This window comes from Patella vulgata, chromosome 5 (genome assembly GCF_932274485.2).
Source record: "Patella vulgata chromosome 5, xgPatVulg1.2, whole genome shotgun sequence".
Taxonomy (NCBI): domain Eukaryota; kingdom Metazoa; phylum Mollusca; class Gastropoda; family Patellidae; genus Patella; species Patella vulgata.
The window spans coordinates 13,342,727-13,361,720 of NC_065883.2; the positions used below are offsets into that span (position 1 = coordinate 13,342,727).

Genomic DNA, 18,994 nt, shown 5'->3' on the forward strand with positions numbered 1-18,994 from the left:
TTACAAAATTATAACAGTTTGGTATTTTTACTTATAATTTAATAATTTATATTGATAGATTTCAAAATGGTTTAAATTAATATTAAAGTCAAAGAGGTTTGTGATGATTTTAGAAACTTTTGTCAATTATTATAAAATTATAAAAATTTTGTATTTTTACTTATAATTTAAATTGATACATTTCAAAATGTTTTAAATTATTATTGAATGAATGGGTTACATGTATATGCTTCACTTTGCTGCTCATTGAAAATTTTCGTAGCTGTTCTGTGTCAATGTCTGCACATACCATTAATTAAAGAGAGAGAGAGAGTGAAATGGGGTTTAACGTCATTTCGGGACTAACATATGGTTCAATTTTATTTCCATAATTCGCTTCTGCATAGGGGTCTTTAGCAGTGGGAGGAAACCAGAGGGCCCTTAGAAAACCCACGAGGTTGGACAGGCGACCCTACTCCTTGTCAGGTACAACCGGGGAATCGAAACCATGCCAGTTGACTCAATGGCAGACTTTATGATACAGCGTGCACGTGCTAACCATTCAGCCATCCACCCCCCCTTTAATTAAGGAAGATGATTTGTTCGAGTGTATTATACACAATGAAAAGAAAGCTTCTAGTTGGATATTTATTGAAGCTATTAATTTCTCATATTAATATTGAGAAAATAGGAAAGCGATATTTATAAACACATGTCGGTTTAAAATCAATATACATGTAAGTAGAATAGGCAATAATATTGTGGTTGGTTGTCATGGATACTGTAGTTAAACATGTGTATGGTGTCAACAGGTGTCTCCACTTATTTAGTTTATTGTTAAATATGGCCACTGTGGCGTAGCCAGGGTGGAAGACCTAGGCATTAGGGTGTATGTGAGTTGCTAATGCTCCCTCTGTGCTATCGATCATGAGGACTGTCTAGGGGGTGTGGTTCAATACCAGGCTTGTTTATTACTGCCTAATACGAGTTTTTATCTGGATTCTGCAGTTTCATTCCACTGCTATTAGGCTAATGACCCTCTGTGTACAAATGAATTATTGAAATACATGTAAAACTATACCGCATGTTAATAAACAGAAATGAACTTGAGGGCCTTGGGGGTGGGGTGGGGGATTTAATCTTTGGTTACTAGTTCCTGATCCTTTTTTCCTGCCACTTCCATCTATTCTATGGTCCTTACTTCTGTATAGGGTCCTTCACTTCAAACATGTATATGGTCCTGTCTTCAGTCCAGTCATTTCAGGATTTTAAAGGCCCAAGGAAGATTATCACTCTCACAAAAAGATATATTCAAAATAACTTGGTATTTACCTTATTATAAGAAAAACTTGCTATGCATATTGAGGAAGACATTTTACACTTAAAGCATTTATTTGAAAAATACTAAATACTAATTTTTATATATCTGCGATGGCTTGACAAATTTGTCTCCAATTTTTCAAACAATCTTACTTTAATCATTCCTCAGATTTGTAAAAGATTCTTTGTCTAAAATACATTATGCAAATGAAAATATCTTTCTAATTATATATTTTGTCTTGCTCACAAAAAAAAAAAGCCAGGGCACCGTCAAATGTTTAGTAAAACTTGAGTTAAGAAAATTAATGTTTTGATAATAAGTTGAATTTTAATATTATAATAATTTTAATATTATAATAATTTTAATATTATAATAAGAACTTCAGTTTAATATTAATATACTGGTCAAGTATAATATGAATCTGGAATGAATGAATGTATAATACACTGAATGAGAATTACTGGCACAATCAATTAAGGGGATCACATGGCTAAGTGGGTGTTCGATCCCTGCATTGGCCGAGAAAGTTCATTCCGATTTTCCGGCGTGGTTTCCCCTTGTCAGTGATACAGGATGGAGGACCCGACAAGGACAGCTGTCTAGTCGTTTGGATGGGACGAAAAACCGAGGTCCTGCATACACATTGGCGTGCACGTAAAAGATCCCTTGGCAGTTGGAATTCGATATAAGAGTAGGCCGAAGCGCCGCTGCCCGGGCAAAATTTCCCTCATAGCACACTGTATGGCGCATGCCCGTCTTCATTAGCCCAGGTTGTGAGCAGAACAGTAGGACGTTAAACCCCATTTCATTTCATTTCATTTACAATCAATTAAGTTAAGAAAAGAACTTCAATGTTACTGATAATAAGTTTAATTAGAACTTCAGGTCAATACTGATCAAATAATATATGACTAACGAATGAATCACTATCAAATGCATGATATACTGAGAGAATTACCTGCACAACACAGCCAATTAAGATGCTACTAATCTATACAAATAAAACTTATATTGAATGACTGAGGACGACCGAGCAGTGCTAAAGATAAATGATACTGATGAAAAACGATGGTGTGACAGCCACACATTGTCTTATAGAAAAGTCCCTGGACAAGTCATTAAATATGTACTAAAATCGGAGATATTTTATTTGTTACTCTAATCTGTCAATCATTATTCTGTTTGTTGTCAAATTGTTAATACAATGAAAGGTTATGTTGTCATGACAACAGGAAGCGGTGGATGAGTTCCTGTTGAGGACATGTATGTGACAAGTAGTGACTGGATACACTGGATGCTCTCTAATCTAATCATTCACACATGATTTTCTCAAAAGTATATTTTTTATGAAAGTGGATTATTATCTGTTTGAGATTAAGAATCTGGTCAGATAAAAGTTTATATCTCAGATGCTGTGGATGTTATGGAGATATTGACATATATTTGTTTTTCACTTCACTGATTTTAATGATGGATGCTACCCAGTGAAGCTGATCTGAATCATTGGAATTTTTCTTTGACATCTTCTCGGATCTTTATTTATTGAGTTTGGTGTCATAAAGAAATCAAAATGGTATGTTTCGTTAAAGTTTGAAATTTCTCTGTAAAATGAAATAAATTATTTAATAATTATAATGTACAGAGAGGCTGTATTGTTGGAGGATGATGCTCTCAATAAAGTTTTTGTCATGGCAACAATGACAACAAAAATCTATTCATAATCACGTATATCAATAAGTGCATAAAAAAGGGCGTAAAATATTTATCATTAAATGGTAGTATAACTGGCTGTGGTATATTGAACTCTGAACTCAAAAACTCTAAAAAATAAACCTCTTCCAAACTAGAAATAGATTTCTTCTTGGTGCTTTTGAGAAATGTGAACTTATTGATTAAATATATAGGCTATAAAATTATAAAAAAGATCTCTTAGTTTGAGGAAAAAAAATGTGACTTTGTTCTATTTGTTTATCAAATCCGTATGTCACATATATGAATATTCTCTGTTTCATATTTTATATTCTGTGTACATGTACACTGTAGTAGTTTTCAAATTTTTGTAAAGTCTTCTTCTTTTTGTCTTTGCAATAGGGCAAATATCTAAAACAAAAAATCATTAAAAATAAAATAAAATTCAGTTGAATAAAAATTATTGTATATAAAATCACATTTTTGAATCATATTAATTTTGTCCACCAGATGTGACAAACTTTGACAAGATTTTAAATGTTTTATGGTGTGAAGTAAAATGACATTTCCACTAATTGAGTGTTATAATAGGTTTTATATAAGGTCTAGTGGTATAAGTGACAATAATATTGACTGGTGTTATGTACTTATTAACAATCATTAACAGGACAACAGTCCCCTAAGCTACCCCAGTACTTCCTTGATTAGGTCCTTCCTGCTATTTCCAGATTAGGCTTCTTTACAATAGAAGCAACATGTCCAGTTTTGACATTTTTATGTGGATTTTTATATAAGTAAAATGTAAGTTAGTAAATCTTCCTCTATTACCCTATTGTCTGTTATATAGTGATACTAAAAGCATGGATATTTCCTAGTTAATTGAAATGATATAAGATAATGATCTTGGACACGCTTGAATTATCAGGTGGATTTTGATGGTTGTCATCACAATTTTTCTCTCCTCCATGTTGGGGGGTTGGATGGCCGAATGGTTAGCATGTGCGCGCTGCGTTGTATCATACAGTCTGTCATTGAGTCAACTGGCGGGGTTTCGATTCCCTGGTTGTACGTGACAAGGAGTAGACGGGTCGCCTGTACAACCAAATGGGTATTCTCCGGGTCCTCCTGTTTCCTCCCACTGCTAAAGACCCCTATGCGCAAGCGAATTATTGAAATAAAATTGAACCATGTGTTAGTCCTGAAATAACCTAGTTTGTGTCGAGTGGACGTTAAACCCCATTTCTCTCTCTCTCTCTCTCTCTCTCTCTCTCTCTCTCTCTCTCTTCCATGTTGATGCTAACATTTAACAGGTAATGTCAAAAAAATGGCAAGACTATATATCTCAAAATGTTAAAAAAAAGAAATCTAAAGAATGATTTCTTCATTTCCTGCAAATGACATGCCCGAGTCAAGATTTTAAAAATGTAATGGCAGTGTAACCCAACTTTACCTTAAAAAAAACCCCTCCCAATTTGATTTTTCTTCAAATCCAAAGAACTTTTTACTTTTCCTGCAATACTGGGTTACAAAGTAATTACAAGTCGGAAATGGGCTGGAAAAATACAGAATTTTTTTTTAGCAGATTTATTTGGAATTTGAGCCTCGAATACAGTTAGCAGAAGTCCTGTTTCTCCAAATTTATGTGGAATTTGAACCCTCAGATATTGTGAACAGAAATCCTGTCTACATGTTAAAGGCATCTTTGATTATAGATAATGAGGAGAGATTGGTCTTGTATAAATAATCTCACATATCTTCCTTCCGCTTCTGTTAGTTTTATTAAATGTCGTGTGTATGTGTGTGTCGCTAATTTTATCGGCAGAGATAGTATGTATTAAAATCGGAATAAAAAAAATTGATCACATAATTTCTAGTTTTTATTAGGAAGTCTGATGTTGTGGGCTTTCTGCTGTCGAGATGTTGGTCGTGTGTAAATGCTGGTTAATAGTGATTACATCAAATGTTTTATGGTTACCATGGTTATTGTATTAGCGAGATGTGAAGTGATGTGGGATAAATTCACCAGTAACTGTGTTATGTATACCATGAGCATCCCTTTCTTGTCATAGAGAGGCTTTCTAGCCAATAATTTGTGTAGTTGTCATAGTAACAAGCATATTGTGAAGGTTAGATGTGGAGTCTGGTTTGGGAAAAGGAAGGAAAAATGGTGGAAAATTCTTTGTCCACTTAAAGAAAAATAATTTTGTTTAAGAGAGAGAAAGATGGAAGGTAATGACATTTATCTTAAATAACTAAACATGTAGTTGTCTTATTATCAGTTGTATTAAAACATGATAGATGGATTAACACTATTCTCCATTTTATCTACTCTAGATTTTTTAACTGTCTATACACTACTATATCTTGGTGTCTATTATTAACAGTATTATTATTGAAGAACCATTTTATATCAGATCTTTAGTGGTGATAAAGTCAGTTATTATGAAAGTCTGATATCTAATTCTCCTTGTTATTCCCCCTATTTTAATGTGTCTCGATATTACAAGTGAAGAAAACCATTTAAATCATTTATTATGAATGCTTGATATGTAAATTAGCAATATTAATTCTTGTTCTTATCCCCTTTATTTTAACGTCTCTCGCCCTTTATTTTAACGTTTCTCGCCCTTTATTTTAAGATCTCACCCTTTATTTTAACGTGTCTCACCCTTTATTTGATGTGTATTATTTGAGTGAAGAAAACTAGATCCTTACTGTATGAAAGCTTGATATGTAAACTAGCGGTATTAATTCTTGTTGTTATTAACCCCATTATTTTAACGTGTCTCGATATTGCAAGTGAAGAGAACTAGATCTTTCCTGTTCGTAACATCAGTTATTATTACCTGATATATAAATTAACAATATTATATAAGTGTGAAGATATCCATTTAAATACCTGATCTTTAAATCAGTTAATATGAAATATTTAATTTGTTAATTAAAAGTAAGAGATCTTTAATTTTTTAAGAGATCCATTTGAATACTAGATCTTTATATAAGTTATTATGAAATCTTAATTTGTAAATTAACAGTATTATATGCGCAAGGAGCCATTTGAAATATAATGAATCTATTGTCGTTATAAAATCAGTTTTTATGAAAGACTCGTATGAAAATTAACAGTATTAAAAGAGTCTTTACAAAATGTCTCGATGTATTTTATAATTGATAAGACAGAGTAGATGGTTAGAATATAATAAACTGAATGTTTTCGTACCGATGTAACAATTGTAAACCTGTATTTCATATTGATTAATGTTTATGGTATTTAAAGTCGAAGCTAAGTACTTATGGCGGACTGTGACGGCGTCTCTAGATGAGTATTATTGTCATTAGTGACTGTCAATGACAGACAATAGCTTTTTATTCTGGATACTTATTGTATTTTTATGGTGACTTTACATTATTATTAAGAAAGGTTTCAATTTGTTAATGGCGATATCTTCTCCGTATTTGTTCATTAGTGTTTCGATTATCTACAATTTATAGTCGTATTAATTGTCAATAATTGATCATAATTGATACAGACATATAAACATGGCTAGGTGTTTGTCATCTTAATGTTCATTTGATTTGAATTAAGTGGTCTATATATATATTTTTAAAAAAATATTTTATTTTTCTCAAATAACTATTTATTCCTGCAAGGTTGTAACTGATTAGTTTGTTTGAAGAATGATCATTCGTTGAGATGGTGTCAATTTTATGTCTGACTTTCAACATGTTATACGATGGATTTAACTGGAAATTGAAGAAGACGATTTTGTTATGCTTTTATCCCGAGCATACATCAATCATTACTCTTTAGGAACTGTTATAAATAGTTTAATACAGTGGTTTATATTAACACCACCCATTTCCAACCACTTTTTGCATAAATCTTTAATAAATTATAACATGGACCATCAAAATAGCCATTCTGATCAAAAACGTGCTACGTAGTACATAAACCCATTTCTTAGTGAATTTTGTATGGCTATCCTATATCCCTGTGGGCGCCCTTGCGGACACCTTTAATTTTGCACACGTGCAATATTTTGAAGAAGCATGGGGCATTTAATGCCTTAGAGGTCTCTGTCAGTTACAGACATATTAACTTCCAATTAACAATTCATAAAACTTTATCATGGTTTTCAAGAAGTTTAACGAATGTTTGTGAAAAGTACCTTACTTGCAGTAAATCAGTGCATGGATGGTTGATAATATGGTTATTGTTTCAAATATGATGAATTTAAATGTCTCTTAAATACAGGGGTGGGTGGGTGGTCTAGTGGTTTTAACGTGTGTGTGTGCAATCATAAGGTCTGTCATTAAGTCGAGTGGTGTGGTTTTCGTTTCTCCACTTGAGTGTGACAAGGAGTAAGAATAAGATCACCTGTCCAACCTCATTGGTTTTCTCTGGGTCCTCCAGTTTCCTAGCACTGCTAAAGACCCCTATGCAAGCAATTTATTGAAATAAAATTGAAGCATATGTTAGTCCCAAAATGACCCTAGTTTGTGTTGAGTGGACGTTAAACCCTTTCTACTAAATGCGAGTCTGGAGATAGGGCACCTGTCACAGACACTGTCAGACACAAGTTAAAGATTTGTCCAACAAAATCCTTCTGGTGCCTGTCATTTTGTCTGCCACTGATTTGTCTCCTTTTTTCTTCCTGTTGATATTATTAATAATTGTCCAGCACAAAAGTTCAAATGTCTGATATTTTGTCATGTACACCAGACCTGGAAATGCTTATTTCAGTTCGTTCAGTATGTCAGTATTGTTCAAACCAAACTCATAAACTAAAAACAAAAACTCAGCAATAAATCTGTTATATAATGAAATAATAAAGTGTAAACTTCAACAAGGCTCATATTATTTTAATAGATTGGTATGTCTTACTATTTGTCTAGATGCTAAACAAACAAACTACTCAACTTAATAGGGTTATTTTCACACAATTACATTTATCTTAATAAGCCTTATACTTTATCATAATACAGACATTGATCCCAATTAAGGTTTTGATAGACACACAGACACTCAAACTAGCAGTTGGATGTAGTAGGTCTGAAAAACCCTTTTTGGTAAATTATTCTTTTTTTTACAATGAAATATAGTACATCTTGGTAAATGAAATAAATTCATTAAGATTGGACTAGCTTGTATAAAAAAGGTTAGCAGAATTGTTATTACTTTATTTGCTTTGTCACATATATTGAAATTGATATAAACCAATGTAAACTTCAAATGGCTATAACTTAAGTTAGAATTGATAGATTTGAATATTATTTTCTACTATCAGAACTTTGGTTTGTGCATGTTCTTATACTCCGCTTCGACTTGTATACGGATGAAAGTAAAAAAAAAACCCAGTAAAATATGACGATTCTCCACATTGACTTATACCCAGTAAATTACGGCAGTCTTTATTTTGGTATGATGTAGCTTCAATATTAAAATACAGTTCTGACATCTACTTAAATTTAAATAGTATTTACACCATGGGCCCGATATTCCATCCACTCTTGTACCCTCACCTCCAGTACATAGAGAAGTAGGGTTTTAAAATTAAAACAAACTAACATACTTTCTAAAAGATTAAGGAGTGGCTTATCTTAAATCTAAGGGTTTTATGAAGTGTCCCCATTTTGTGTCCCTAATCTGCCGTGTTGCTTTTAAAGGATTTAATTGTTGTGTGGCTCGTGGCTGTAACTTGTCGCTGCATTCACAGATATTTGTTTGTATGAGAGAAGGTTGGATCAATTTATAGATTATAACCCAAGTTGAAAGTCCATCAGTAGTTTGGTTTAGTTGATTGTATTAAGGACAGGGTCAACTGTTTACTTTAATGTTATCAGTTTAAGCATCAGTAACTGACTTATATAATGCACGGTTGCTACTGTATATATATATATATTTACTAGAGTATAAATTAGGTTAGATATGTATATATATAAGTACACTGTATGTATACATGGTTATTTATCTAGGATGGACCCCATTCATCATGATTTAAATTATTTCTGTCTTCTACCCTGTGACAAGAAATTTACAGTTGATAAACATCTCTTTTAGTGACTGGCATATCTAAGAAGTAAAACCTATTTAGATTTGGCTTCTTGCCTTTGGGGAAAAGCTACATAATTGGGGCCATAGAGTAAAAGAGAAACTTGCTTGCTGCATCTCTATTTCCAAGGCAACCACACATGTAACTATGGAAACATGAAGCTTAGTGTGTATAGGGGCACCAGCTGGCTGTATTGATGTATCACATGGGTGTCTGAGTTGAGAGCTTTCAACCAACCAACTTGCTCGGATTGCCCAATTGTTGAGATGCTCTATTACACATGACACATTCTCTCTCCCAGCATGCCTACGGTTCACTGAGCTTAATGTCACTGACGACAGTCGCCATCTTCCTTTTCCCTGCAGCAGCAGTCAGTTGACAAATTTATTTATGAACTTTTCTTTACAAAGTAAAAGATTGTGAATTAGGAGTTATTAAACCTTTAGTTTAAGAGGTAAGGACATTTCTTTTTTTGTCCTATTTTAACTTCCTCATAACATTGATTACTTTATTTTATTTACATAATCTGAGACTCACAAACTTTCCCGAACTTTTCTAACTAGTTGTTTACCTCACCGAATTATGACAAAACTAGGTTTTCATATTTGTTATATATATTTGTGAAAAAGTTTAAAGTTTTCCTCAGCTTTACTTTCCTATAGACCACATGTTGTCAAGTTAGATTAATGTTAAGAGACTGTTTAGCTACTTAAGAGAAAGTTGACACATATATTCTCCAATCCAGATAACTTGGTGATGTGGCTATGACTGGTGTCAGCCATGTTGTTCAACATGTACATTAAGTTGATCTGAAAAATATATACAAAAATACTCCATAACATTTTTAGAGATATGTTAGAATTTTTTATCAGTATTGACTTTTTGTTTACGCGTGACAGTTTTATAATTGATACTGGTTATATTTGTATAAAACCTATACCGGGTCACATGATTTAAAGGGATATACATATTCATGAGATGATGACATCTGAGGCTTATTGGCACTATTAGCTACAGTTCACAATTATAAAAGTATATTAATTATTATTCAGTATTTATCAGTTGAAATTTTATCGGTATATCAGGTTTGGTGATGTCGTTTATTAAAAGACACTACCGGTATATTGAGTATTGAATTTTATTGTTCTAATCAAATTGTATTTCTTATCAGTTTATGAGGCTTTTGTTAAGGAAAAAGAAGGCATTTTTTTTTAAAATCATAAAATGAAAGATAACAAAATATGATGGAGTCCTAGCTAATCTCTCTATAAAACACATGTTACCACCATAAATAGTAGACCTGGAACATATGATGTCTGATGTGTGGGTTTGAAGCTCTGTGTCTGATGGGATGACAAAGAAATTAAGTCTAGTTGTTTGGATGGGACAAAAAGTAGAGGTTCTGTGTACAAGTTGGTTGAGACGTGACAACAAGGAAAGTAACTCTAGTTGATCCAATGAGTCCACCCCCTTTTTCATTCCATGTCACCATAGAAATAATGTCGTTGAGACATTAAGCTCTATTCTATGTTATACTTGCTGTCCAATTAAGAAAAATAACGTCCATCAAATTACTGAAATCCTTTAAAACAGCTATTTGTTCATGGAATAAAAATAATTGTTAATCTTAAAAGTTATCCATGCTTAAAATAAGAGACCTGCATCTCTAGGAAATAAAGACGACTGTAATTGAAGACTGTGATTAGAGATATGGGTATTTTTAATTGAAGTGATTTACGAAGGATATCTGGTTTCTACGACTAGCCTGTTACAGGGCTGAAGATGGAGTGGCTTATTCTTGTCATTGCATGTTGTAAAACATTTGTTTAAAAGAGATAACTTTAAAGTGTTTATGAAAACAGAGCTGTTGTCCACTATCTAGTAAAGATAACAATACTTGACATCTCCATCTTTTCTTTACAATTTGAACATGGCGTAGGGTCAAACTCTAACACATTCTTATTTCAAGTATTGTCAAATCTTGTAGAGAGTTATCAGCATCAAGTTTTGTTTAAACTTGAATATCTTTTATATGCTTTCATTTCAAGTTAATCATTTATTGGGAGTTTAGTAGACAGGAGGGTCTTGGTGAATATCCGTAAGGTTTTGTATAATTTCATTATTCAAAGTTAAAGGATATATATTGGTAGTTTGATCTGGATGTAAATGTAATTATAGTGTATTTGAGCATTGAATTTGTTCTTAGTTTTCCAGTATTTGTAGTTTCAAATTAATATTTTTTTTTTTCTAACACTTTATTTTTTCAATAAATACATAATATGAAGATACAACATGATTTTGAGATGTGAAAACAAGTAGGAAGTTATATATATAAATTTATCCATCTCTTGTGAGAAATTATTTTACAAAATATAAATAGATTGTTTAAAATTATAATCATGGTTTGAGATTATTTCTGTCTTTAAAGTTAATTGGGTTTTCGGAAAATTGGTGGCAATAACTGTAGAGGGATACGGCAGTAATTGAAATATGGGGTTACTTAATTGTTCATTCTTTAAGAGGCTGGATTTTATAGTGTAATTGATTCATGGTCTTAAAGGGGGGATTATCTCAAAAATCCTTGTTATCCTTGTTGAAGTTTCATATTGGCCTGTAATTCAATTGATTTTGATGGACGATGTCGACGTCTCGGATTTGGTATTTGATCAAAGGGTGATACAGGTAGCTAGAGAACTTGTGCTTCTCGTCCCGATCAAAGATAGAGTTATAGATTTAGGAAAGGAGAAGGATTGAAGTAAACAGCCAACAGTTAGTTTGTTAAGCTAGTGAGAGAGAGGTTGTCACCATGGTAATGTAACCTCGCCAGCTGGATTACACAGCAGGTGAATTTATGAGACTATGAGGCCATGTGGCTTGACTGTCGCCATTTATATATACCACAAAGCTTAAACACTTATTACACTAAAATAAACTGCCATAATCTTTTCACTTAAAAATTTTTCGTTTTTTTTTTTTCCTGAATTGATTGTCGGGTAATCAATAGAAGAGTACATCGTCATGGTTTCTTGTAGCCGGGCTCATTTACTAATCTTTTCACTTTAGTTAGATCTGCGATAACACAAAGAGTGTTATGTTAGCATTCTCTCATCTCCATCCATAGAGAATTTACACCAAGCAAAATGTAATTATTAAGTTTAAAGATGTAATTAAGGTTAAAATTAAGATATGTAATTAAGGTTAAAATTAAAAAATGTAATTATTACGGTTAAAATTAAAAGATGTAATTATTAAATTTAAAAATGTAATTATTACGGTTAAAATTAAGAGATGTAATTATGAATTTAAATTTTAAGATATGTTCCCTAGAGCTTAATATTAACCTAGAGCTCTCTCTCTCTCTCTCTCTCACCAAAGACCAAGGTTCAGGAAAATATGTAAAAGCCTAATACACTCTCTGTAAAAGACATATACATGTATAAGCCCACAAAGAATTAGTTATTAGATAGTATCAACCAATGTGTATTATTTACACATTACTGGATCCATTTATCATCTTTCATACTTGTCTTGTACATAATTGTTGCAACATTAAAAATTGTTGATGGTCTGGAAAAAATTTTGTAGTTTGGATTAATTTGACATTAATGTTTATGTATTTAGGTTTGCAACTGTCAAGGAAGTATATCTTTATAGCATTAAAGGCTTTAGTCAAATGATACTATGAAACACAATGGACCATATTTCCAGTAGGCGGTCATTACACTGGCAGCAGATGTAGTTATATCAATCAGCCACAATAGTTAATGTTCAAATACACTTGATTACAAACTGATAATCATTACGTTTTTATCATTCATTTAAAAAAATATTAATAATATTATGAATTTATTAGAGAATTTAATCAATATTACGTTTTTATCATTTATTTAGAAATAAATATTAATAATATTATGGATTTATTACAGAATTTAATAAATATTACGTTTTTATCATTTATTTAGAAATAAATATTAATCAATAATAATCAATATTTAAATGACTATTTATTTTATTTTTCTTCAAGAAACAAATTAAGAGCTCAGTGATATGATTTCACAATGAGATATCTGATCCATTCAATTGATTTGATAGTACTTTTGTTATTTATTGCTTACAATGTCCGTGAGTTTGTGTTTTGGTTTTCTCTTTGGTTGTTGTGTATGGTATGGTTATCCTGCAATTTCTATGAGGTCAACATTATTAATTGAGCAATTCTAGTTTCCATCCAATAAAATCACTGGTATCTTGGTAACTTTAGTAAGGTGTGCGTGTAATGGATAATTACATTTTGTGTTTAAACTATAAATCTACATTAGTCATTGGTGTAAGGAAAGATTACATGAAAGTTGCCATTTTACTTGGAATAAAGCAAATTTGATATGATTCAGGTCTTGACTTTTAATTAAATAAGATTTTTTTTCCTATTTTTCAGGGGTGGGCTTTTCACATTTCAACATGGCGCCCATTAGAGATGTGGACGAAAGTGATGCATCAATGCGGCAACGACTTGTGAACAGTTTAAGTCAAAGTTTTCCGGGTAGTGCATTATCAAAAGCTTTAGCGTGTATGGACTCTGATGACGAGGATTTAAAAGACCCGCTTAGTAGCAGTTGTTTCGCTGAAATGAGGCTGGAAAAAGGTGAACTCGACGACGACGAGTTGACGAGCTTGTCATGGCTTCAAGAAACAGATTTGTTAAAAAGTTTATCGGTGGAGGAAGAAGAAATTAAAGAGGAACAGAAAGAAAATGAAGAATTCAGTAAATTGAACGGTGGTTTGTTAGCACAATCACACCCTCCACATGTGCCATACAATCCTCAAAAACATATAAATAGTAAACCCCCGTATTCGTTTAGTTGTCTTATATTTATGGCTGTAGAAGATTCCCCGCAGAAACGTCTGCCTGTTAAAGACATTTATAACTGGATTCTCTCCCATTTTCCGTACTTTCAAAATGCACCGACAGGTTGGAAGAATTCTGTACGACATAACCTATCATTGAATAAGTGCTTCAAAAAAGTGGATAAAGAGAAGGGACAGGTTAGTATTTGATTTTAAAGAATATTTTATATTTTTTCTGTGTTAATAGTAAGTGCAGGGGGACCACACCACTCACAAACAATTACACAAGACAAACTTACAGACAGCGCACAATAAACGCACATATAAGTGGAAAAGACTAAATATTGCAAAGGAAGGGGAGTTGGGTGACCGGTTGGTCTAAAACATGGTGTTGTTTCTATCCCACACTTGTACATGACAAGGAGTACGGTTGCCTGCTTAACCTTGTGGCTGTTCTCCGAAATCCTCCGGTTTCCTCTCATGGCTTTCCTCCCATGGCTAAAGACTCCTATCCGCAAGGGAATTATTGAAATAAAATTTTACCCTATGTTAGTCCTGAAATGACCTAGTTTGTGTTGAGTGGAGGTTAAACCCCATTTCTCGCTTTATAAATGTCCATATTATACATGCAATTTGAATAAGGTCAGTGTTCAGGAAAGCTTATAGTCTTAGAAAAAAATTTATGGACCGATTCTGAAATCATTGCAAAAAACTTCCCAAAATCAATGCTTTTCGTTGCTCAACTTTTTATGGCAAATAGTTTCCGTAACAGCTATTTTGGCTGCACTGTTGAATAAATTCGTAGATACATTTAACCCATCAAGTTAACTAATTGTTACATACACAGGATGAGCCTGGGTATTGTACATCATATACATCAAAGGTTTTAATTAATGTAATTAAGGTACTTTAATTATGTGTTACCTGGTTACTAATCGAAAAAAATTTTAAGTAAACATTCCAAATTATTACATCAGGTTAAAGTCTAAAGTAAACAGTCACTAATCTTTCAACTAAAATAAAGGTTTTTATTTACATTTAATTATGTGACTAGCAATTCTGTGAGACAAGAGAGAATTTAAAACTATTAATGGAATGAATCCCAAGTCAGGCCCAAAAGAGTTTGTACTGGCCCCAGACTGAATGCCAGTCCTTGTTATAGAATTGCTGTACAGATATATTTTAACATTTATTTCCCATTAGTAGAGAGAGAGAAATGAGGTTTAACGTCCACTCAACACATATTTTAATAATTCGCTTGCACATAGGGGTCTTTAGCAGTGGGAGGAAACCGGAGGACACAGAAAATCCACGAAGTTGAACAGGCAACCCTACATACAACCTGGGAATCGAAACCACGCCAGTTAACTCAATGACAGACCTTATGACAGCGTCCACATGCTAACCATTCGGCCATCCAACCCCCCCCCCCTTTCCCATTAGGACATAATTTAGTGTATCGTGTAGATACATCCAGCAGCCAAATTATTTGGCTGCTGGAAGTATCTAAATGATAAACTTATCTATTTTATTAACTTCTGGGATAGGATTCCTTAAAGTAGCTAAGTCTTCGACATTAAAAACACGAATTATTGATGTTGTGATCTTGCCTGGAAAAGATGGGCTTCTGATACCCAATATTTAAGACAAAATAAACATTTTCCCATTAGTACACCAATCGTGTACCATAATACATTTCAGTGACTTTTGTAACAAGTGACTCCATATTCCTATTGGTGTAGACTGGAATAAACGCTAGAGATTGCCAAACATAACTGATTAGAAATTACAGTAAAAACAGAAACTTGAATGAAAATAAGTTTATAAGTGTACTAGCAGAATGCCCGGCTTCGCTTGGGGTTATAACCCCGAAACCGGAAGTGGTAGACTAACGCCACCTGGCCTATGTTACTCCCCGGTCCGAGCTACCCCTATACCCCAAATTTCAGACTCGGGGCAGACCTAGTGTAGCCGCCAACCCCGAACAGACAGACAAATATTAGTATAGATACATTCATAGTACATTAATTATATGTGTCAATTTCTAGGTCCTAAATATTAGTGATTTAGCTCCTTTAAATATGTAGATGAGAACCATTGATGAGAATTGGTATTGAATATGTGACAGTACGTACTGGATGTTTGCTTGTTGACAAGCGAATTATTGAAATAAAATTAAACCATATGTTAGTCCCGAAATGACCTAGTTTGTGTCGAGTGGACGTTAAACCCCATTTCTCTCTCTCTCTATTCTTCATTAGGAAATAGATTGTTGTTCGTTGGCTAAATGAAATCGGAAAAGTAATTATATGATCAAATTTTTCCGGTCAATAAAATGTATTGTTATACAGTGTTGAAGGAAATGACTTGTTGCTGATTAAATTGAAAAGTGTTCATTTGTGAGCATTATTGATAATCTATTGGCACCTGAGTCAGGTACTATATTCTCTATAGAACAAACTACCGCCAGCCTTTTCACATTTTAATAGGCTGTACATGAGAATACAATACAGGAACTACAAATACTCGAGCGACATGCAAACATTACATTCATTACATTTGTAGGTATGTCCATATAGCATTAAAAAAACACTTGCTATCTCAGCCCTCACTTATATTGATCTGAAGGTTTTCATGATAATATTGTGATAAGAGAAGATTAGTACTAAAATTAGGTTATACATGTATTAAACTGTAGCATAATACTCTAGGACAAGACATTGGATCAAATCTTAAAACTTGAAACAACTGACATATTGTTAAATAAATATATATATTAAACTTTACTCTAGGACAAGACACTGGATCCAAATCTTAAAACTTGAAACAACTGACATTGTTTAATATTAAAGATACATTATGGGAGATTCGGTAACGAGTTGGCAGTTCTCACTATAATAGTTAAAAACTAGACAATTTGGTGAAAATTTCATTCAAATTGATCCACTATGAACCGAGAACTAAGCGACTGAAATTCCCATAAGCCTCGGTCATCATTACTAAAGTCAGTACGATAAACAGCATAGTCTCGATTATCCATTTAATCGTTTAATAGAGAAGGAAAGTTATGCAGTAAATCGGCTTACAATCCAATAAAGATCGCAGGCTAGCGCTGCCATCTAGAGTTGATTATGGCCTGGATAGGTTAATTAATGTCTAATTAATGATTTAGATAACATTTCAGGCCTAAAGAAAGACCTGAAATAGGCAGATTTAGCTCTTGCATAATGCATGTTTAATAAAACTTTAAGGAGACCATATCAGGGTCAACAGGAGAAAATGAAATGAAATGGGGTTTAACATCTTAATTTTTCATTCCCTCCAGTGTGATATAAGAAAAATGTTGGCAGGAAAGGAGCGATAAGGCCTGCTCTTAATTTTGTATACCACAGGTTTCTTTTACGTGCACTCAAATGTGTACATGGGAGAAAAATCTTTTTCGTTCCATCCGAGCGACTAGACCCTCTGTCCTGGGGAAATCCCGATGAACTTTCTAGAACACAGTACCTCCCACACTGATCAGCAGTGAATATTTGCTAGGCCGCTACAGCCAATGATTGAAGCCGCGTGCTGTGACGGCACGTGTTAAAGGCAGTCATCTTTTACAGAGATATTAGAGAAGACTCGTAATTTTCTGTAAAACAGATTGAGTACCTCCAGGTTAGCAAGCCTTCGCTCTGCTCACTCTGAAGATTAGATTAGATATATTTTATTGTGACAAAAGGCAGAATTGAAAACATAGAAAACAGGAAGTCAAAAATAGAAAAATAATTTAATTTCAATACCAGGACATTGACAGTTAAAAGAATGTAAATATATCTATTTTTGTGTTATTAATTCTATATTTAGTAACAATATAAATTTTAACCCACAAACTGTCCAACACATCAGTTTATTTCAGAGATTAAATTATTGAGATTTGATTTATTGAAAGACATTGTGTAAGATTATGTTATGAGATTTTAGCCAAAGTTATAAAAGCAATTATTTATAATACCAAGAGTTATAAAGTAATTATTTATTATATAACTACTGCCTGGAGAGACAGACACACCTTATTGTATAGTAGTATCATAAAACATATATTTAATGGAGATGCAACTCTTTGATGTACATGCTGTCTATGATAAAAGATAACTGTGATAAATGTTGCACATTAACAACTTGGTTTATTAATGTAGCTAAGTCTCTAACTCAGTATCATCCAAAATCTTCGACATTGTAAACACAAATTATTTATCAATTTAAATCCTTGTTGTAATCTTACCAGGAAAAGATGGGATTCTGATATCCAATACTTAAACATGCATTAATTATGCAAGAGCATAAATTATCAATTAGACATTAATTAACTTATCAAGACCATAATAAACTCTTGATGTCAAGGCTAGCCTTCGATGTTGGCTGGATTAGATTCCTATATGCCGCTTTAATTGATAATTAAATCAAAACAGTGGATAATCGAGACTATGCTGTTTATATTAATGATTTTAGTAATGATGGCCGAGACTATGGGGAAATTTCACCCGCTTCGTTCTCGGCTCATAGTGGATCAATTTGACTGAAATTTTCAGCAAATAGTTTTTAACTATTAAAGTGAGAACTGCCAGCTCTTTATCTTATCTCCCATAATGTATCTTTAAGACAAAATAAACATTTTACCATTGGTACACGAATCGTGCACGATAATGCGTTTCAGCGCCTTTTGTAACATGGGACTCGAAGAACGAGGCTAGACATATTCCACTAGTATTTGTCAAACGGTGACGTTATATTCTTTTCTGGAGAGCATGCGGTGTAGACAGGAATAAAAAGCTGCTAGAGATTGCCATTCGATTGAGACTTCTGGTGTATTTCGCCGAACAAAATTGATTTGAAATTAGAGTAAAAAACAAAAACGATTGAATGTAAATCAGATTATATACATTCATATTACATTGTTATATGCGTTGCGACCCATTTATGTCATTTTTTAGGTCCCAAATATTAGCGAATTAGCTCCTTTAAATGTATTAAACATAGATCTATTACAAAGTAGCTTCAAAGTTATTAAATGTGAGAAATTTCTAATTAACAAAAGGCACAACTAATATAATAGGTTGATAAGTGT

General features: G+C 32.9%; 1 protein-coding gene across 3 annotated transcripts in view; it reads left to right on the forward strand.

Annotated features, from left to right (window-relative positions):
• Positions 1–18,994, forward strand: part of LOC126821089 (forkhead box protein N3) — a 52,273-nt gene that overhangs the window by 16,743 nt on the left and 16,536 nt on the right. The window contains exons 1-2 of one of the 3 annotated variants that reach the window (XM_050549400.1): positions 5,096–5,218; positions 13,475–14,082. In XM_050549400.1, coding sequence (XP_050405357.1) covers positions 5,212–5,218; positions 13,475–14,082 — 615 coding nt within the window. In that variant the 5' untranslated portion in view covers positions 5,096–5,211. Of the gene's footprint in view, positions 1–5,095; positions 5,219–9,118; positions 9,497–13,474; positions 14,083–18,994 lie in introns of those variants that run through there. The other 2 variants (XM_050549401.2, XM_050549399.1) reach the window with 2 other exon arrangements.